Source organism: Ambystoma mexicanum, chromosome 6q, assembly GCF_040938575.1.
Source record: "Ambystoma mexicanum isolate Mex_15411 chromosome 6q, UKY_AmexF1_1, whole genome shotgun sequence".
In the NCBI taxonomy this organism is placed as follows: Eukaryota; Metazoa; Chordata; class Amphibia; order Caudata; family Ambystomatidae; genus Ambystoma; species Ambystoma mexicanum.
Genome location: NC_090937.1, coordinates 1,247,243,406 through 1,247,266,706, shown reverse-complemented (window position 1 = coordinate 1,247,266,706; position 23,301 = coordinate 1,247,243,406). Strand labels below are relative to the sequence as shown.

The following is a 23,301-nucleotide window of genomic DNA, read 5'->3' as shown; positions in this document are numbered from 1 at the left end:
ATCACAACGGTACCTTTCCTATTAAAAATCCTAGATAGGGTAGCCTACCTGCAGATCCAAAAACATCTGGAGCTGCACCACCTTCTAGGCACAAGACAATCAGGTTTCAGACCTCAGCATGGAACTGAAACCGCGCTCATCGATCTTAAAACTCAGGTCGATGAGCTGAGAGACTCCGGAAAGATGGCCCTACTCCTCTTACTGGACCTCTCTGCAGCCTTCGACCTGGTGGATCATGATGTGCTTTGCACCCACCTAGAAACAGCTGCCCACTTCTCCACACATGCCATCGCATGGATCAAATCATTCCTAACCGGTAGAACTATGAGAGTCTTCTCTACTTCTGCTGCTGCTGACCCTGTATCCATCACATGTGGAGTCCCACAAGGTTCTTGTGTCTCCCCCACTATGTACAACATCTTCACGAAGCCCTTGTTCGATGATCTAGATAATCTGGGTGTCACCTATACTAACTATGCGGATGACACTCAGATTCTCATACCACTCTCAGGGGATTATGAACAAGATTTGGCCTTGGTGATTAAGATTTATCTCATCATTCAGGCATGGATGGCCACCCACGGGCTATGCCTGAATGATGACAAAACGGAACTCATCATACTGGGGAACACACAAAACATCAAAAGATTAAAAGAAGAATACTCCTCCTTCGTCATAGACGGTAACACTATCAAGGTAGCAAAAGAGGTAAAAACATTAGGGTTTTACCTTGATTCCCACCTCTCCCTAACCAAACAGGTGAGCGCAATGGCATCCAGCACCGCATATACCTGCAAGCTGATTAGAGCCGCAAAACCATACCTATCCACTGCCAACTGCCTAACCCTTGCTCGAGCATTAGTGCTGTCGAAATTGGACTACTGCAACGCACTCTATATAGGGGCCAATAAACATACGCTGCAAAAGATTCAAACACTACAGAACAATGCTCTTAGAGCTGCCTTAGGAATTCCAAGAAGGGAGCATATTTCAGAGGCTAGAAGACAATCCAACTGGCTCTCCACAGCAGACAAAATCAAACTCAAGACAGCTTCTCTAACTTTCAAAAGTATCAACCATCTAGCACCCAAATACCTAGCTGTTAGATTCAACAGAAAAATCTCCACTAGACCCACCAGAGAAGCATACTCCAACCAGTTAGTGATACCCCCATTTAAACTAAGTACGGCCGGAGGAAACAGCTTCCCGGTCAAAGCTGCCCAGCTTTGGAACTCCCTCCCGTCCGGCTTGAGATCTCCCCAATCCTACGCTCTCTTCAGATCTAACTGTATCAATTGGATCAAAGAAAATGACCGATAGTCCTGCCCTACACCAACATAACCACTGTTCTACAGACGTACTATGTACATAATTATATACTCTCTATCTTCCTACTGCATATTTCCTGTATATATTATGTTATATGTATATATTATGCACAATGTATATTCTCCTTACTGTCCTGCATTATGTAATTTCTACCATGTATAACCACTACTTGTAAACATGCGTAACCTGTAAAGTTTAAAGTATCCTTGAACAACGCGCCCGGTTACCTTCGGGTCTGGCGCGCGCTATAAATAATAAACAAACAAACACTTTCACCTCCAGACCAGGTGTGTCTGTCACCCTCCGGCCCTCCAATGTGACCATTACTTAGTTGTACATTCAGGGAGGCCATAGCACAGTTCCACTGCCAACCAGCTAGAGATTTTCGATCAGAGGTTGGGTAGTCAGTGTCATTCTCCCACATAATATTTTCTAGGTTCATCGGTACACAGTTGGCATTCAGATCAGCAGCCATAAGGATGTATCGAGAGCCAGTTCTAGCTTTCCATTTGGAAACTAGCTTGAAAATAATGTGTAAGAATTCCTCCAACTCACCCAGCCCTTTGTGCCAGTATACATGAATCAGTAGGGCGTGAACATTGTCTATTGGTGTTGAGATCTCCACAGCTAGCAGTCCAAAAGGGAGGTTTGCCATCTGGAGGCTAACTAAGTAAATATCACTTTGTAGGGCAATAATAAGGCCACCAGAGGGTCTACACCCACAACTAGGTTTTGCAAGTTGAGAGAAAACCTGGTAACCATCCAGGGAGGGAGTGGATGTCCTCCAGGTTTCCTGAAGCATTAGGCAATTACAACTTCTCAATCTACTGTTTCATTATGTCTCAGCAGATGTGCATGGCCTCTAGAATTCCAGGAGAGTAATTTCAATTCTCCCTTGTTAAGTCCAGTAAGTAAAGGCTCAAATTCATCATTGTTGCGGCCTGTAGCCAAAATTGTTACGCCTCTCTGGTCTCTGCAGTCTAGATTCTGGTGTTCTATCTTGGTGACTTACTCTATTCCAATTATATTGAGAGTCTTTTGGATAAGTAGTTTGGGAATTGTCCTTTCACCACGACATCTGCAAAGTTTTCAGTTTCTCCGTGGGGAGCCCGAGAGACCCAAATGGGAAATCAGCTGCAGGTAGAGACACTACGCGGCATGTAAACATAACCGCGTGTGTTTCTGCCTGCTGTGGCTTTCACTTTGGGTCTCCGGTGCTCCCCTGGGAGCACCGGAGACCCAAAGTGATAGCCACAGCAGGCAGAAACAACGCGGTTGTGTTGAGGTTGTATCCTCCAAGCCGGAGGAGCCTGAGAAACTTGGAAAGAAAAACCGTAGCGTTTTCCAACACAATAACGTTGTATTTATGTTTGTGGTCGATTCAAAAGCGACCGCAAACATAAATACAACGTTTTTAAAGCTGCGGTTTTATTTCTAAGTTTTCCGGGCTCCTCCAGCCCGGAAAACTTAGAAATAAAACTGCAGCTAGTGCTTATTTTTTTTTAAAAAAAAATAAATAGCACTTACCGAGATTCAGCTGAAGCTTTCCTGCTCTGGTCTCCGGTCCCCGTCCTCCGCCTACAGCACTAACGAAGGGAAAGCCACCCAGCGGTAGCCTTTGTTTACTACAGCTGGCTGGCTTTTCCTTCATTAGTGCCGCAAAAGCAAAAGCCAGCACAGGAGGGCCTCCATTTCACAAAATGGATGCGCCCATGTGCTTGCTTTTGCGAATTTTGAGCTTGAATAGCTCAAAATTTTACATAGGAAGTTTTAAAACGGAGAATGCTAGTATTATTTTTTTTATGTTGCCTATCTATTTTTTAAATAAAAGTTTTTACTAGACCATCCCTTTAACAAAGTCCACCTCCCGTTGTGTGCTGAAAAACCATAGCCTATAATTTAATTGGGTAATCCATTTTGTCCTGTTAACCCGACTTCTTTAAGGAAGAGGGATGTCTTTGTTTTACATCTTTTTGTACAACTTTACCCAACACAGGCCTTTCAGTGGAGGGAGGTCTGAAATCCAAAATTCTTCAATCCTCCTAATTCTTCTGTCAGACTTCCCCCAACCCGGACTAAAGTAGCAGGGGGTGAGGAGTGTCTAAAAACAAACTGCTAAATCACCCTGCTTTTTATTTTAAACCAAAAGTGTGGGTGAACTCATTATTTCCATATGCATTTGTCCAAATATGAAAAACCAAACTGCTAGCCTTTTAAGTGCGCAGGAAAATTGCACAGCACTAAGTTTGTAAATTGTGTTCCCTGACCAGCGCTAATTATTTCTTGAAGTGAAATTTGTAGAAAGTAAAGAATTGTTGCGTGTTCTTTTCAACTAACTTGTGTGATTTATGTATGTTGAAAGAAGTGTGTGGTGTGCCATGGATAAAGTAGTGTTTGACATTTCAATGCGAGTTTTGTAACATCTAATTTAAATAAATATATTTCCTGTACACGGCCTGGTTCTTGGCTCATTGGTAGCTCAGGAGGAGGGTTCCTAGCGGTATTAGATGAATTGGAGCTAGGGCTAAATAAAAGAATCCATTAAACAGGTTGTTGCATGACACCTTGAGTGAGAAGGGAAGAAACCCCCCGTGTTGAGGGTGGCCTCTCAATAAACCGTTATAGGAATGACGTTTTTAACAGTTCCATAAGGAACTTAACAGCACAGGGGAAGGGACTCCCACCTGGCAAGGCCCACCTGCAACAACTGCATCAGATTCTGCAGAAGGGAGGTTAAACAAGCCAGGACAGAGTCTGATGTGATACCAGAGGATACAATGGTAATCAGTGCCTCTGAGATTTTAATTCCTAGTTAAAACCATTATTCAGAAATACCTTGCACCGCTTTTATAGGGCACATGTTCTCGATTTTTGTAAGGGGCTACATTCCACAAATGGGCTCAGAGCACACAGATTGAGCAAATTCTCAGGGCTTGGAAATTATTACAACATGGCCACCTAGCTGTAAACAATAGGTTTACGTTTCTTTCCTAAAATTCGGATGCGATTGGCCATTCCTTAGTGTAGATAGTCAAGAGTCCAGAGCTAAAACCGAGAAAGTTGTTCACCTTCTTAACATTTAAATGACAATGGAAGGTATTTCAGCTTATTAATTCATTTGCAAATGGAAATGCCAAGAACTTAAATTATCAAGAAGTATAATCTATTACATGGCAAGTATTTGAGCACAATTCATGCTACTTTAAATTAAGCTTGATTTTTCACCTGGCAACAGTTGAAGCACAGCACTTGGAATAATACAATGCACTCTTGTTACTGGCTTCATCTGAATGCTTACAGCTTTATTGGAGCTTGTTCAGTTGTCTCGTCAGTACTCTGAAATCCAGACTGTTCCAGTAACTTATCCATGAGAACAAGATGATCGTTAAAATTCTCGTTTGTTAGTACACTTATGCATTTTCAGCTAAAGGGCCTGTTATGTGCCCTTAAAAGCTTTGTGCCACTCTTGGGTTTCACTTGTGGCTTTTCTTGGTAGCTCTGATTAATTTAATGTTAATGAGCATGCATAAGGCACTCAAGTGCAGGAATTAGGTTGTTAGATGAGTGATGGGAAACATGACCACTTCAAATCCTCTGCCAACGGTTTGTCCTGAGGTTTGAGAGTAGGGATCCCCGAAATATGTAAAATCTCCGCACACTTCTTGGTGTTGATAATGGGTCGAACATAGTGGGTTAACTTTTTAAGGTCAATGTGCATCCTATCTCAAGGTGATTTTATTTTTTTTACAAGAACCTGGGAGCGCTTGACCTTCACAACTACATTTTAAATGCAAACCTGGTGTGTCTCAGAAGCTGCAATAGAATTGCTTCCTTAGTTTAAGTGTCTGTTTATTTTATTGTGCTGATGCAGCACCTTTACAACCCAATTTAGAACCCATTATCACATGTAGTTCATTATTGGCCTCCTCTCAGCCAATCAGAATGTTCAGACTACAGTCGATAACTACTGGTATTGACTGCTTTCTGAAATTCTGTATTCAGAAGCACAGAGGGAAACGGCAACGACATTTCCAGGCAAGATTTCTTTCAACAAGACATTTCCGCTCTGGGAGAACTATTTTTTTGTTGCAACATACTATTAACACACGAAAGGGAAAGGTAAAACATGATCAAATGTTTTCACCTTCTTATAGAGAAACCATGTACTTTTCCTTGATACCTTACGGATGCTCATGTTAAACCTGTTTCAGTTCACCCAGGTTTTTAATTACAATGTTTTACTTATGAAGACAATCATCCTATTTAAATACTACAAAATGAAACCACATTTAATTTACTAACTCAGTTTGTCTATTTAATCTACTTCCCCACCTCATGGCCGTCGGCGATCCCGCATTAATGGCCCCATCCTCATTCTATAAGTTTATGGTATAAGGAATCAAAAGACTAATAATCAAGGACTTTGAAAACTTTCTGTGCTGGGTGTATGTTTTACTGTGGCTAAGGTTTTAATGTAAAAGATAATAGAATGGCACTGAAAAGATCATCACAAGGCATAGCATCACAGATGGCATGCATGGAAGGGAGTACAGGAAGCAAGGTAATACTGTAAACGAACAAGTTACATTTACAGGTATTACTAGTAAAAACGATGTAGTCAGTGGCTCTGGTCATAAGGCTTACCTGGTCTTACCTCATGAGACAGATTTTCTTGCCTCGTTCCTCTTTGAGTTGTTTTGAATGTGAAATTTGCAAGGAATCCTCTATTTTGTTATCTGTAGTTGCTTGACTGTCCGGACGGCCCGTCCTACTGGATCAGTACATTGATTGGAACAGGCAAAAGTGTCATTGTACCAGATATTTGTGTTCCTTTAAACAATCTGCTTAGCTGTCACATTTCAGAAAGTTTAACTTTCAAAATTAAGATTTTATGAAGACCCTCATTCCAAATGTACAACTTGATGCTATTGTAATTGCACCATAAACCAGTTTCCAAAAAATGCCCACATAATCCCCCAAATCATCAAAGCAGGGCAAAGAATTGGCTATGCCAAATATGACTGCCTTGTAAACAGACATTTTGTTTCAATCAATGAAAAGTTGTAATCGTCTGAATGTCAAATCCTCCATTAAATGTGTCCTGCCATACTTGAAATCACAAGGCCATGGAGAGAAGCTAGAGTATTGTTTAAGGAAAATAAAACCAGGTCTTTAGAGATTACTTTATACAAGTCGTATTCAAACGTTTTTATGCTGAGCCCTACCAGCAGTAAAATATTGTTGCCAAGCCCCTATTGAGTAAAAATATTACTGCCATACCTGTTTATTTTCTATTAAAAGCAGCCACTGTGCTCCCTTTTTGAAGAGCCTCGCTGCCCCACTACTCTCCCGAGGACATTCTTCGGCCCACGTAGGGGGGCCAGCCCTACTCTTTGAAGACCATTGCTTTAGACACCGGCTCTTATTGAGGTGACTGACTGCAAATGGAAATCTAACACTGAGATGTTAGTAGCTCTTCATCACACAACTGGTGGCCCTACTTTTGTCTGCTCTCAGCCGATAGGCCAGAGCAAACAGGGTTCACATAGGTTTTCCTGCCTCTGCTCCTGTAAAGAATAGTCCTTGGGTTGTATTCTCCTGAAGGGACTTAGCCCCGTCTGAATTTCCCCATAGGGCCTGAAGACCTCCAGCCCCCACGTAGTCTTCTCCACTGGCAGGGAGTCGTAGTCCAGTCCCAGTAAAAGAGTGTAATACTAGTGAAGAGCATTATTTAGGCATAAGCTAAAGAGAGAAAAGAGGGGCATCTTGACAAAAGATGAAACATCTGCCTGTTGCTGGGGTTGTCCCAAAAACCATACACAACTATTGACTGCAGTCTCCAATTTATGAAGATCCCAGCCCATACCCCCTCTGATTGGCCAAGGGGTCGCCACTCTATGCTTTCACAGCTGCCCATGGAAGGCATAGTTCTGCCTTGTTTTTGAGTGCAAAATGAGGGGTCACCGTCAGGAACTTGGTCTTGGTAGAGACTCTGAATAGAGTTTACAAAAGTAGACGGAAAAGGGGAAAATGGAATGGAGGGAGAAGATAGCTTGAAATCAGTTTGTGCGTCTCCATCGCCAGTCCATTTTAGATCACCTGCAACTAAGATTTCCTGCCATTATCTTAAAAAAATCACATTATGCTATAACCTGCTCCACAGGGTTCTGTGGGATTTGTTCCCTGTCCAGATGTATGGGAATAATTAAGATTTTAATAGTTCTTTGAGCAGTATAGCTGTATTCCTATGTTGTGCATTGGACTCTGAAATAACTTTTAGTGAAGAGCTACGTTGTCAAAAACAAATACGGATTGAATATGGTGGATGTACTGCAAATATACCTAAAGAAGCCACAATGTGTAGCTAAAAGGTAAATGTAATAAAGCCCATATGCAATATGGTTATTGATTGTGATTTTATTGTTTATTTTAAGTGGTTCCTATTTATTCTAACTGTACAGGTGGAGACACTAGAGTGCATTACAAGGGTCGGGAAAGGTACAAAAAGGTAGGGAAGCACCACTGGGAAGACATTTGGATGGATGGAGGGCACGTACCATGTACTGAACTCAGGAAGCCATTAATACCTGCAACTCGTTTCCAGTTGTTCATGAAAGGTAGCGCATCTAACCACAAAATATGGGTTGTACTGAAGTATGTTTGGACTAATAAGCATGGTACTGATACTTTGTGGGATTCCACATCACATGCTCATACAAAGAGTGGTGACCTCTCTTGGGGCGGCTCTTGATTTCTGGAATGTGCACTGCTGCAAAGGTTCTCAATAGCCTTTCTGTATCTGATAATCTCACAAGAAAGGTATGGGCGCGTGAATGTTCAATTATAATTGTTTATATATTATATGGTGTCTTCGCGCCAAACACTAATCGGGAGTAAAGATGGTGCCTATGTGGTGAGATTCCATTTCCTATATATCTTCTTGTTTTCTCTTACGGGCCACACAGTTCTTTTCTTCTCCCTTCTTCTTTCTTAGCTGTTTCTTATCACCAACATGCTTAATCAGTTTCATTCGGTTTCTTTTCTTGCCCCTACACTTTGGAAAGCGTTTCCTCTTTCATCGTACTTGAGTCACACGACAAATTCAATACGTTTTCAGTTTTTATTTGAAAAGAACTGTGTGTTACAGATGCAGGCAATCGGTACACCTTTTCTTCAATCTTTGAGGGGACTACCAGCTCCCTGTCCCAGTCTCCCTACTCTAACAGGTTTTAATGCAATGCCAGTTCACTAGAGCCAGGCTACCCCCAATTGCCTAGTCTCTCCCAGACCTAATTCGGCCCTAAAGACCATAGCCTTATCCCCCAGACTCCATCAGGGACTTCCTAGATGACCTACCGGGTAGTCTGGTTATCCTGGTACTTTTATTCTCCATATGACTGCATGCTAACCTTTTCCTCACTTGCATCCCTTCTCTTTCTTTCACTGCTGTTTCCCTTTTACTTCATCCGCCCTTCAGTTCCCTCCAAATATCACTCCTCCCATCACTACCTCTGTCTCTACTCTCCTCCCCTCCTTCTACATCGCTTCCCACTCCATCTTTCTTGCACCTAATCTCAGCCACCTCCCCTCCCTTCAAAATGATCTTTAATAACTGTTACTCACATGCCAACTGCCCAATTGGTAATGCTCCCTTGATTCCCAACACCTTACATTCACTCTTTTTCGAATACTCTGAATAAATGTCTCCTCTAAGTCTTCTTCCACCTGACACACCCTAATCTATTGTCTCTTGGTCCACCTTCTCCTTCTCCCCCTTCTTTGTCAACCTACTCTGCTGGCTTTTATAACCCTCTCCATCTTGCCTAGAATCTATTATATGCTCCCATTGAATACCTGATATAGCTGCTCCCCAGGGCCAATATTTGTCTGAGCTGTCCCCTTGAGGGCTGGGGCCTCTCCTAGCAGTCTTCATAAGAACCTATAGCCCTACCCCTTTGTCAACCTCCATCTTTGCCGTGCGATTACTGTGGTACTTTGTTCTGTGTTTCCCTTCACCTTGTAAGTCAGTGGTCCAACATGGTTTGGGGAGTTTTGCTAGGTTTCTCTATGCCTGGGTAGTCTCTTGCTAGACCCTGTTCCGCCACTACTGTCCTATTCCGAGGCAGGGCCATGCCGCTGAACTCCGATGCATTGTGGTACTTGTAGTAAATGGTTCTGCTTCCCAGGGACGTTTATTCATTGCAAGTGTCTGATGTCTTCTGATCCATGGAGTGTCTTGAGAGCCACCTGGAAGAGAAGAGCATGAGACCTGGCCAGGCAGAGGCTGATGGACATCGGGTCAGAGAAAGAGGTGCCAATCTGCATACACGGCTCCAAGCCTACCAGACCGTGTCCGCCCTCAACTCGGGCACTGACACCAAAGGCGCTGCTGCATGAATTTATATCATGGGCATACACATGGTCTTTGCAGTTCGAATGGTACACTGTGTTTATCTGAACCTCACTTTTGCATGCATCTGCTGTTCTGTATCATTCCACATTATGCTCTTGAAAGGTGTACACTATCACTAAATCTTGACGTCTGCTCCAGTTCGACTTGTACAAAGAGACTATGTAATGAAAAAAAACTATTTGGTTGCTAAAAATAGATTTTGAAGTTCTACTACTGATTTTGCAGATCTGTGTATATCGCTTATCCCGCCGTGCCTTACTGAAGAAGACCGACATAGCTTAGAAGCCCTCCGCATGATTCACAAGCAAATGGATGATGACAAAGATGGTGGCATTGAAGTAGAAGAAAGCAGTGAGGTAAGGGATGAATATTAACACAAAATGACTTGCTTGCCGGTCCTATGCAAATATGCCATAAGGAACAGAACCCCGACAGAATCTTTGTGCTGCACTGCGGGCTGTGCCTGTGAACATGTTTTGAAGTCTCCAGAGTAAGTGCTATGATATATGAATCTTACTGCCTTAAATTTCTACATTGAATATTACCATTATTAGGGTGTTTATGGAGTACAGAGCAAACTTTGGGAAGCAACTGAGCACTTTGCAAGTCATAGTGGGAAGGACACGGTAAGGGAAGCAGAGATATACTCGGGGTGGCAGGTAATTTGGCAGTAGGGAATGTATGATCTGATCTGATATGATATGGCATTTATAACGTGCCTATACACACGTGTTTCAAGGCGCGACGAGGCAAGGGAGGGGGAAGACAGACAACGATCTTACTAGGTGAAATTGAGATCGCACAAGTGCAGGGGAAGGGGAAGGGGAAAGTGCAGAGGGGAGGTGTGAGGGGGGCATTGCATTACATGGGATCGACCTTAAAAATAAATAGAATAAATAAGGCAATAAGTAAAAGGTGTGGCAAGTGCAAGGGTAAGTGCAGACATCAGTGTAGGTAGGGGACTCTAGGGATACAGAAAACAGTACTCAAGCGCAGGGGTTGCCAGGGAGGCAGTGCAGGTGTGCAACTGGTGGGAAGGGCACCTGGGCCCGAGATCTGAGGGTAGCCTGGTGACCAGTGCAGTATCAGTAACGGCCAGGAGTTCAGCAGGGAGAGGAGGAGAGAAAGCAGAAGCAAAGAGGGAGTTTTGAGGTTGAAAGCAAGCGTCCCCAAACAGCACGATCCTCCCCGCAATGAGAGACAATGAAGGACTCTCCCAAGATGGGAATAAGGCCAAGACAGAGTGCGGGTGAGCGTAAATGGGAGTTTATCAATCAGAATAGGGCATGCAAAGAACTCTGCAAACTCCGAGAGCGCTCTGCCTGACAATAGCAAAGGCAGGCGTATATATTTACAAAAATGGTCATAAGAACCTACACACTATAGGGGGCACAAGCTCAATGGGATTGGGTGGCGACGACTAACTATAGGTGCTGCTGCGATGTGGTTGGCTTCGGCTGGAAGACGTCACTGGTCAGCCTCGTGGGTTGGGCTGGGCCTGGCAGGGTGGCGGAGTTCATCCAGGCGGTGTTGTGGGGCCATCGCGGCCAGTGGCAGAGATGAATGTCTTTTCCTGACTTATTAGCCCTATGCCATGCACACCGCAGTCATTCAGGCATTTTGATATTATCTTCTTTAGTAAATCTTTCAGTAGGTTATACGACAGGTTAATGCAACACAGGAGGAATGCACCTGGTGAGGGGACTGGAGGTAATACGTCAGGGCATGGTTACCAGTGTCCTGTTGACCGGGGCCATAGGTCGAGGGGCTAAGCTTCAGGGCCTGGGACGGGCGGTACATGTCTTTCTGCCTTGTTAGAAGTTGTTATGGATGTTCTGCTGTGTGTTTGTCAAAGTGTTGGGTGTCCTGATTGCACAGGGCCATAAGTCTGAGATGGTTCGGTGGGTTGTGAGGTTTACGAGGGGGCGCGTGTGTTCAGGCAGAGGTTTACTGCTGTGCTGTAAATAATGCAGGTGGCGGGTGGTGGCCTTGGGTGCTACAGAGGGGGTTACAAGTCTTTGAAGCGGCTCCAGTCTGGTTGGGGGAGGTAACGCAGCGCGGCGCGGTCTCTGCTCTCATGCCTTGGCAGCCTTCGCAGGGTGGGAGGGGGAATGGCCTTGCACGTATTTCACAAAGGTATCTCCCTCGTGTGTTGCCGATTTAGGTAAAAACATCACAAACATTTGAACACTCTATAATACTTATTCAAAACAATACAAAACATGCATTTAAACTTTGCTGGATGTGTCTCGATTATATCCAGTCTGAGCACCTTATTCATACATTATGTTTTAACAAGTACAGTATTTAGTTATATGCATATATATTTGCAGTAAGTGAGGTAGAGTTAGGATTGGTGGAGAACATAGAAAGTAACCCGCCACTTGTTCGTGACGGTGGTGGCACATGTGGGGCCTAGACATGCACACATGACATGCGCCTTTCCGTGCATCCTTCACATGGGCCCTCTGTATGGTTACATTCGTTTTCTTGTGTCCTCTAGCAGCATTAGTTCAGTTATGGCGCGAGCCCATGGGGTGTAAGTTTCCCAGTAATACACGTAACAAACAGATTCCTGGTGCGTTCCTTTATTATTAGCACCCAACTGCAATGGTATAGGCTCACCATCGCTTATATCATGGAAGCATGATTTCTTGTAATTATACATTTTACAGGCTTTTGTAATATAAGGGATTTTGTGGAAGAAAAGCATCCTTTGCAAGTAGTCTCAACATTAATATACAAAGATTGTCTGTCATCTAATGACTATTTTACTGTTCTTTTCATTGCCTAGGCCTGCTGGCCGGGTCATGCTGGGAGCGATGATACACTGCGGGAGGTGAACTGTTACAATGTTAGTGTATTACACTAGCTCATGTCCGTCTTGTTCGTGGGAACGTGCTCGCAGCGGATCTGCCAGGGTGCTGCGGCAACAAGGATGACTGAAACCCTCCAAGGGTGGGGGCCGCACTACAGTGCGCTGAGCTCACACCATCTTTACCAGACAAAATGGTTTCTAGGCCTAACTAAATTTTAATACATGTGGGCAATTAATACGTGCGGGCAATGTCTTCAGTGGGTGAACCCTCCACCACCTGGGCCCGGGTGGCATGAGGGGACGCCCAAGAGAGCCATAGTCCTCACCTGGGGAGAAAGCGCAGGCGAGGGGGGTCTTCTTGGACCAGTCCTCCCCTACAAGGTGCTTACGCAACCAGAGATGGTTCTCCTCAAGTTCCAGGAATGCAGGGAGGCTGTTCCAGAGGGAGGCCCCAACCGAAGAAAGAGAGAGACCACCAACTCGTTGCTTGGAGAAGCGAATGACCATGAGGGAGTTGGAGGCGGATGAGTGAAGAGCTCGAGAAGGAAGGTATTTAGGAAGAGAGAGTTGGAGGTATTGAGGCCCCATTCCCCAGAAGGCCTTGTGGACAATGCAGAGGGTTTTGAACATAATCCTTGCAGCCACTGGGAGCCAGTGCAGAGAATTCAGTCCTGGAGAGATACGATCCCTGGGCTTGAGGCCAAGGACAAGTCTCACAGTCCTGTTATGCATGAGTTGCAGATGGTGGAGAGTAGAAGAAGGCAGATTTAGAAAGAGGCTGTTGCAGTAGTCCAGCCTTGAGAGAACCAGAGCTCTGTAGGGGGAAGTAAACGGGAAAATGTTTTTTGGGTGTTGATGAGTTATGCAAACTAGATGGGAACGGCAAAAGGTGGAGATATACAAATCCAAAGCTTGCATAGAAAACATGCAAAATGACTGATGATAAATACAGGCTCAGAACTGATAAAGAGCGATGTTCTGGGAATGAGACTGTAGGTGCAGCACCAAACCAAAACAATTGCTGTCCTGGCCGAATTTCCATCAAAAAATAAGAAAAGCTAAATTAAAACGGTATAGGACGATTTTACCGACGACAAATGGTCGCAATGACCAAAAGTTCTAAAAAATGCTACCACCAAAGGTTTGAACACCAAAAGTTTGAACCTTGGTGCTAGCATTGTAAAAAAAAAAAAAAAAACAGGGGATGCAGGGGTGTCCCTCGCATCTCCCCGCTCACTATACTTTATGGTATAGTGAGCGGGGGCTGCGGGGGACACCCCTGCAGCCTTGCGTTAAAAAAAAAAAGAAAAAGAAAAGGACCCTGTGGCGTTCCCGATCACGGAAGTGAAAGGGAACTGGCTATGCAGGAACCCAGCGTGAAGATGAAGGTAAGTGGGGTTTGTTTATGTTGGGGGTGTGCTGATGGTGTGGGTGGGGGGTGTTATGGGGGTGTTATGGGTGTGTTGTGTGTGAGAGTATGTATGTGTGTTCGCATGAGGAAAGGTGCAAACTTTTGGTAGTTCGCACCTTTCTCATGCGAACGTTTCAGCCGCGGGCAAATCACTTAGATTCAATTAAAACACCTAGCAAGAATATCAAATTCTGGGAGGTAAAACATTAGACAGGTGAGATCAACAGATAAAAAGGTACCCATATTGTGGTGACATTTAGGCATAGTGTGCATAATGGGGCCTTCAGGGAAGGGAAGGAAGCAACAGAAGCCTGCTTGAAGTAGAGAATTAGGCAACTAGCTACAAAGGGGAGGCACATTGTGGATCTACAGTTTTCAATATAATTCGACATAAAGTTTATAGCTTTTACATTTTATTTGTTTTATTATTCTAAAATCTCATCTTGTAAGAGTCTACAGAATGAGCAGCCAGCATGAAATTGCCTGAAGATGTAGATGTATGTATCGCCAGCACCCTTCAGTAAAGCATGTGTAACCAGGAAGAGCAAAGTGAGAGATGACAATGGTTTATGCTGTTTGCACCTGTGTGAAAATTAGGGACGTTGACTTGACCAAAGGACTGGTTTACAGATGTATATGCAGCTTTTGTTTGTGGGTTATAGCAGTGCAATAGCCTTCTCGCGTATCAAACAATGGAATAATAGCCTTGTGTTTTATGGGAAATCCTCCTTGTTTATTCGGGTTATCGCCTGTGACCAAGTCTGGCTTCTTTAAGAATGGATTGGAGAGGGTTTCTTGGTCGCTGTGTATTCACCAAAGGCCTGCCCAATCCTTCACGTATTTCTGTGGAGTTTTCCTCATAAGACTTCTGTGGGCTAGGTGCCTGTTTTATTGCTTAAGCTTTAATCAGTTTACGTTTTAATAAGGATACATATTGTGCACCTTTTATTATGTTCTGGCTTACTGGAGTCCCATGAAAGGGATTTACATAATTTATACTTTAAACGCAGAGTTAAATCTTCCTTGGATCAGGCAGGAATGTAGATCCCTTGTGGTACTGTGTGTACTTAGTTGACAACTGCAAAGGTCAAATTCAGCATCAACAACTTTTAACAATGATTATAGCATCTAGTTTGACGTCAACATCCAGTCCAGAAATGTAGCTTTCATTTAGGGTCATTCAGAAAAGTCTGAACCTTTTCTAACAGTCTTTTGTGGGGACATTCTTCGATGTTTTAACTGTTAATTTCTCATAGGACTATGATTTAAATTGTAAATTGGTTGATGTACTATTTCCTCTCTCAGATTATGGATGTAGGATTTATCTGCATCACTTTGTTGCAATGTATAAGTTAGATATCTTCTCTTATGAAGATGATTATAACTATAGCTTTAACCGGTGTCATTTAAATCTTGAAGTCTTGAATCTGTTTACAATTGGAAGAAAAAAAACTTCGGCTTGAAACCGGTTTGAAAAGGGTTGCTGTCATAACATTTTTTATTTTTAATTTCTTTCAAAAGTTGCAAGTTGGGGCATCCGGCTAATTTACTACTTGTGCGTTTGGCATAGTGAGGTTGTTTTTTACAATATACTTTTCAAATTGTTATTCCTCTAGTGTCCAGTTTGTGCTTGATGTTGTCAATGCGTGTTCACTTTGATTCTGATGTTATGTACGCTTGTAAACACTGTATAAAATGTCATTTTCTGATGAGCATTTGCTTGCACCCTCCTTGCAGAAATATATGTGCTTCAGATTTTGGGGGTTGATATATGAAGATGAACCCAGAGGAGCCCAGCACTTATCTAATGAGGGTCCCATGCCAATCAGCACAACTCCTCAAGTGCACCAGAGTTTGCTGCCAGGTTGCTAGGGCTGCCTGGCGACAGCGACTTTGGGCACTACACATTGCACACAGCCTTCAAGGTGAATCACACACCCAGCCGAGTTTTTCACACGTGCACCTAGTTTTCTATAGAACCACATGTTTGAGGGTTCTAGACCGCCAGCTTTTACTCTAGTTCATTGAGGATCACTTCATTTAATTATGCTGTCTGAGGCTCTGCTTGTTTTCTCATTTGAGCATGCTTACTTGGGAGTATATGGAAGGCAGGACTTAAGGTCTGTATAAAACCCCTAAACATGTAAACAAAGCAATGAAACGACCTCAAATGTGCCAAATGTAACTGAGATTAATTACAAATCCACATACAATCGCACTATTTTTGTGAAAGATGCTTCAAAAACCCAGTAGATTTTTTAATGTAATGCCCTGTGGATGTATTTGTAAAATAAAATGTTATTGTGTGTAGCAAGTCATTACAAAAAATCTCATTACAACAGTATCACAACATCCATTTGAACAAATCAGTGTCACTAAGCTTTCCTCCGGATTGCAGATATCAGTCTCATTTCAATGTCTTCACCGTACACCTTTTAATTTGATTCGCTTCAAGTATAAAACATAAACCTATCATAGACCACGTGCATCACGTGAAAATAGAAATGTTAATAAAGATTTGACCGTGCGTACTGCGCTTTTCAAGCATGTTGGTCTGAGGTTCTCCCTTCGGATATCAGAAAAGTGGCTACAAATAAAATGTGTTGCAAACCACCACTGTCCCAATCACAGATGTCCGTTCCGGTTGCATCCTTTTTGAGCAAGCCCAATTCATGGCAACAATAGGAAGCTGATCCAGTCTTGTTTTGGACATACACCTCTTTGAATACTAGTGGCCAACCGACGGAAGTATGCTTCACTTTCACAGAAATGTTGAATTATACTTCCTTTTGGATAAGCTGCTCCTGTCAGCCTCGCAACTTGGCTTTCTCAGTTGTGCTTCTAATCAAGTTTTGGTGTCTAGTTTTGAGCAGCTGTCATCCTCTCCGTTTTCTAGAATTCCAGTATTTTAGTGAAGCATAATTCAGAACCTTACATAATTTTCAAATGCAGAGAGTGTTGGGCCAAAGATATGTTTTTGTGATATCGCATACCTACAGCACCAAGTAGAGGAAAGGCGCAGGGGGGAACTCTGGCAAAAACATCCACATTTGGTATTAGTTATTGCCAAAGAAGTTTTTTAGGAAGATATTTTCGCTATTGATTCATGGATGACATCGTCATGACCACCTCAAAGTGTGGCTGTGACAAACCTATAGATATTACTCTTCTTAAATACTACTGGTTCAGTGCTTAAATACACATTTTGTTACATTTCAGTAACATCAGCAATGAAATGTTTGCTTTATTGATCGTTATGTTCTCATGTTCCTAACTTCGAAACCGTGCTTGAACTTCAACCACGGTAAGAAGTTGTATTCAGTTAACTGACCGTGGTGGGCGCTGGTAAGACAGCAATCCCCTAACTGAAAGATGCTACCTGTCAAATTCTATTACCTGATTTTGCTGGCATTTATATTTAAAGTATTTTGAAATAGTAGTTTGCTATTATTACCAGTTGCTTCTGGAGACCTACCTTAAGTCTGATCTAGAAAAAGTGTGATCTCCATACATTAAGCAATTCACTCTTATGTCAACACATTTTGCTGAAAACGCATCGCCTGGATCGATACTTGAGGCTGGTTCAGAACACATCCTTGTGTATAACCATTGAGAGCTTCTCCCCTAACCCACCGTGGCACAGGGGTCCGTATAGAGAGCTTTCATGGTGTTCTGTAGGAAAACTAGCTGGCCCCGGGCACCCCCTTGGAATGCCCTGTTGAAGTTCAATAAATAACAAAAGAAGCCCTCTTCTTTATCCGCCTGATCCAGCACTGACTAGTAAAACAAGGACTCATTGTTCCTGCTCTCCTGTTAAAGCCAAGCTGATTAATGTTGTAATCCTACTCGATTTTTTGTTAACCTACTCTGTTCTTAATGAAAGGTGTGGTTTGCAAAATCTTTCCCAACTGCATCGATCAGTGTAACTCATCCGTTAGAACTCTGCATCTTTTATAGTTTCTTTTTAAAAGTGGTCACAACCGTAGACCCTTACCAGCATTCTGACTCCACAAATTGTTCTACATAGGGACTTAAACACTGTAAGGACCCTTGTTGTTACCCATCAGGGGTTTCATTCTGTTGCGGCATTTGGCAGGCCAGCGGTCCCCCAACCTCTGCTGGAATTCATTCTCGTTACGATTGTTTCAATTATCCATGCTGTATGATTCAGTGGGTAATATCTGTTTCTGGGTTGATTGTCTCCAATATATTTCTAATTTTGACTATTGGGTAGTGCTTCCTATAAGCCAAAACTGTTGGCATGAGATGTGAACATCAGAGAAAGCTGGGATTGCAGGAGCGGGAGGACACGGCCTGTTGGTGGCGTTTGGACTTTTACCCATCCCTTAAAGGGATGGTCTAGTAAAAAATGTTATTTAAAAAATAGATAGGCAACATAAAAAAAAATACTAGCATTCTCCGTTTTAAAACTTCCTATGTAAAATTTTGAGCTATTCAAGCTCAAAATTCGCAAAAGCAAGAACATGGGCACATCCATTTTGTGAAATGGATGCCCCGCCTGTGCTGGCTTTTGCTTTTGCGGCACTAATGAAGGAAAAGCCAGCCAGCTGTAGTAAACAAAAGCTACCGCTGGGTGGCTTTCCCTTCATTAGTGCTGTAGGCGGAGGACGGGGACCGGAGACCAGAGCAGGAAAGCTGCAGCTGAATCTCGGTAAGTGCTATTTATTTATTTTTTTAAAATAAGCACTAGCTGCGGTTTTTTTTCTAAGTTTTCCGGGCTGGAGGAGCCCGGAAAACTTAGAAATAAAACCGCAGCTTTAAAAACGTTGTATTTATGTTTGCAGTCGCTTTTGAAGCGACCGCAAACATAAATACAACGTTATTGTGTTGTAAACGCTGCGGTTTTTCTTTCCAAGTTTCTCAGGCTCCTCCGGCTCAGAGGAGCCTGAGAAACTCGGAAAGAAAAACCGCAGCGTTTTCAAACACAACCGCGTGTGTTTCTGCCTGCTGTGGCTATCACTTTGGGTCTCCGGTGCTCCCAGAGTAGCACCGGAGACCCAAAGTGAAAGCCACAGCAGGCAGAAACACAACGCAGTTATGTTTACATGCCGCGTAGTGTTTCTACCTGCAGCTGATTTCCCATTTGGGGATCCGGGCTCCCCGTGGGGAGCCCGAGAGACCCAAATGGGAAATGCTAAATGCTGCGTTGTCTGCCTAAATCTGCTTTCCCATTTGGGGCTCTCGGGCTGCCCGTGGGTAGCCTGAGAACCCCAAATGGGAAAGCAGATTCAGGCAGAAACAACACGGTTGTTTTCCGCAATGCCGCGTTGTTTCTGCCTGAATCTGCTTTCCCATTTGGGGCTCTCGGGCTCCTCGTGGAGCCCGAGAACCCCAAATGGGAAAGCAGATTCAGGCAGAAACAACGCGGTTGTTTTCCGCAATGCCCCGTGGGGAGCCCGAGAGCCCCAAATGGGAAAGCAGATTCAGGCAGATACGTTATTGTGTTGGAAAACGCTGCGGTTTTTCTTTCCGAGTTTCTCAGGCTCCTCCGAGCCGGAGGAGCCTGAGAAACTTGGAAAGAAAAACCGCAGCGTTTTCCAACACAATAACGTTCTATTTATGTTTGCGGTCGCTTCAAAAGCGACCGCAAACATAAATACATTTTTAAAGCTGCGGTTTTATTTCTAAGTTTTCCGGGCTCCTCCACTTAGTGCTTATTTAAAAAAAAAAAAATAAATAGCACTTACCGAGATTCAGCTGCAGCTTTCCTGCTCTGGTCTCCGGTCCCCGTCCTCTGCCTACAGCACTAATGAAGGGAAAGCCACCCAGCGGTAGCTTTTGTTTACTACAGCTGGCTGGCTTTTCCTTCATTAGTGCCGCAAAAGCCAGCACAGGAGGGCCTCCATTTCACAAAATGAATGCGCCCATGTGCTTGCTTTTGCGAATTTTGAGCTTTAGCTCAAAATTTTACATAGGAAGTTTTAAAACAGAGAATGCTAGTATTTTTTTTTATGTTGCCTATCTATTTTTTAAATACACATTTCTACTAGACCATCCCTTTAAATATGCTCCTGGTGTACTAGAAAATGTCCCAAACTAGTGTGCATTCAGCCACTTGATTTGTAACCAATGTGTGTGTTCTTGCAACTGTTCTTTGCACTGAAATCCTTTAAAACACACACATTGGCAAAGCCAAATCTTCTGGACATTAGATAGGCCTTTACCAGACTGTGCCATTGTATGCTAAGGTACAAACACCACGCTAGGTACTACCATTCTGTCAAATGCAGATCACATGCCTAAACAAAAGCTACAGTTGTTCAGTTTGTCAATGTTAGTATATGAAGTGTAAAGGACACTCATGACTTGCATGCTTGTTGCATACAACTATCAAGTTGAATCATAATGTCTTATAGAGGCAAAATTGATTTGTATGTTTTCTCTGAGGAAGGGATTTATCTTTGCTTGGCAGGATAGGTCAGGTCACCCCAATGCCTGTGTGGTATCAAGGATGATAAATGACTCTCCATTAAAAGCCTGATAAAAATGAGTTCTACTCAAAGAGAGTCAATTTAGACTAGAGTATTCCAAATTGAACTCTCTTCTTGTGTAAATTCTAATTTATGATACTTTTATTGCTTCATTTGTATTTTGTGATGTATGAAATTATATAATTTGATGTTCATGGAAACGTACGTCAAGCTACTATGTAGCCACATGGTCAAACATATTTTCCCTTAATTACCATTATGTAAAAATCTGTGTTCAGTCAAATTGCGAAGAAGTGCTGCTTTCAAAAAGGTTGTGGACACTTAGGTTTTTTTCATCTCCTAAGCCTCATAACACTGATTGAGGTGGAACTACAGGCATCGCCTAGCACAAGCTTTCTCTCTTGCTTACGAAATAAGGGATCTCAAATTCCTTCACAAACTGACCTCTGAGTCTCTTCACTGAAATGCCAAATCTTGTTGGGAGATATTAATCCCTCTTCCTTCCAGGATCTTCTTCCACAGAGCTTACTTCTGTAATCACTGATGGATTTCTAATTTCGATCAGATAATCAGTATGCATCTTTTTCACTGTGGCCTCTGTGCTGATAGAATGAGAACACGTTTTTTGGATGTGTCTATGTTTTGGTTTGTCTATCTGAGAAAACAGTCAAATCTAAGGGATGTCAGGGCAAGCCAGTCTGCCATATAATGCTAAAATACCCTGCATGGTACTGCTGTGTATAGTACCCCTCCTTCCTTAAGATTATTAGGTGTCTGCTATTCATGATAGCGTGACAGAATATTTGTTGCTCAGAAAACAAACGTAAAAATGGCATGCCAGCATGTATGCATAACCATGGTCTTATTTGCACGTAATGGCTTCCTACTGATTAGTCATTCTTCTCTGCTGATTGAGGCGAATTGTTCCTTGCGTCAACCATGTTATTTACCTCCTTTGTTTTCATATGTCACGTCACCCTTTACCTTTACCATAGAAAGCCAAATTATAAGCTCTATTGTTCTCCACCCCGTTTCCGCCCCATTGCGTGTGCCTTCTCTGCCTGGGGCTCACGCTTCCCTGCTTTGTCTATGGTTTTTCATGTTCACCTACTTTTTGCTTCTTAACCGGTTTCTGTGTTGGCTGTATCTTTTTTGTTTCTTCATCTGTTCTGTAAGACTTTGCAGGTGAATAAGCATTTGTTGCAGGCCCTGTGACTTGGTGATAACATTTACAATGGTGAAAGGGTTTCTCTAAGCCCCGGTATATTCAGTATCCTCTCTTGCAGGGGGTAGCCCTAAGCCATTGCATGCCTAATACCAGGATTCTCCCTGTGGTGAATTCAAGGGCAAGACAAATTGATAAACACCCTCAGGTGCCTTCAAGGCCTTTCTTTCTTCAACTTCCCTCTGAATTTAAAGTTAATTGGACATGCATTGAGATGCTAAAGCAATCCAAAGTCTGAGCACATTCTGAGGTACTTGGAGCGTCTAATACTGAATGCAATTTGAGATGTTTCATAATGCAAAGACAATTTGACCGTGATACCATAGAACCCCATTGGCAGGCCGTACGTTATTTGAGATCACTGCATCATCTTCTTGAGGCAACCTGGACCTTTTTACCAGGTTTGTTTTTACTTTTGTTTATTAGTTGTGTTTCAGGGCAAGGACAGCAATGATCTCGTGGTAGGCACAACTGCTAGGTTTTTGACTTTAGATGTTATTTGTAGGGACCCATCCGGCAAGGTCCACCTTAGTTCCTTTTAGTTACCACTCTAGGACATGCTTAACCTTTAAAACTCCAACACTGCTGTGTCTTTCCAACCTTTCACAGATGAAGACCCAGCCACTGATAAATCATATTCTCTTGGTCTGTTTTACGAACTAGGTGATTTGAAAACTGGATTGTTTTCTTTCATGTTATATTACATAAAGATGTGGATGGGAAAGGAGGAGGACACCTCTTGACCGACTGAGATTGAGTATTGACCTCACTATGTTCTAAAATAATACTACAGGCAAAAATAATTAAGGTGGTGATCGATAACTGCCAAAGGGGACATGGCTCTCTCAGACCGGTGTGCTTCTCCATCCAGTCATCTGCACTGTCCTTTATGATCTTTTCAGCTGTGAGCAAAAGAACCCGATTTCTCTTAATCCTCTCCTCTTCCTAGATTAGATGGGAAGAAACATGTTTTACCAGAATTCCTTTGTTAGGGTACAGAAGCAAAGACAAATATCACGTGTCGATGTAATGACCAATAATGATCTTCCTGAAGCCAGACAGGCAGATTTTTCTGCCATTATCAATGGGGATGAGGATACAACATTCGTTCGGCTGTTTTTTCAATGTTTTTTTTGTACTGAATTCTTTGTAAAATATATGGGGGGTAAGGGTATATAAGGGGTTTGGGGAGCAGGGAATAGAGTAAAACTAATATGGGAAAAGGGGATTGGGGGGTACCCCAAAAATAAAAGACCATTTTCAATGGGTTTTTCCCTTTGGGGGGATCGGTAAAAACCCATTGAAAAAACAGTCGATAATGGAGATAAAACCGGGGTGAGAATGGTGTTTTTCATGGATCGGTTTTGCACTGGACATGTTGATTGGACAGTCTGAATCCTGAATTTGGACACTGTTCTATTCAGCCATGCCAGGTTGCCTTCCTAATACCTGATAACTGAAACCTGCCAGAAGATCATGGAACCTCCCAGATGTCCAGCTCAATAAGTGCAAGCCTGTTTAAGGTCCTGCAGCTACTACCATTAAAGATCATTTCCGGGTTTCTTTAGTTTCTCCAACTGCCAAAATAGAGAGGAGCGCTCCATCAGTGGCCAGTGACGATGGTATATGTCATCGAACTGTATCTTTGACACT

General features: G+C 43.0%; 1 protein-coding gene across 1 annotated transcript in view; it reads left to right on the top strand.

The window, feature by feature from the left end:
• STIM2 (stromal interaction molecule 2) overlaps positions 1-23,301 on the top strand; it is a 904,595-nt gene that overhangs the window by 291,896 nt on the left and 589,398 nt on the right. Inside the window, exon 2 of the mRNA XM_069631845.1 lies at positions 9,968-10,098. Coding sequence (XP_069487946.1) covers positions 9,968-10,098 — 131 coding nt within the window. The remainder of the gene's footprint in view (positions 1-9,967; positions 10,099-23,301) is intronic.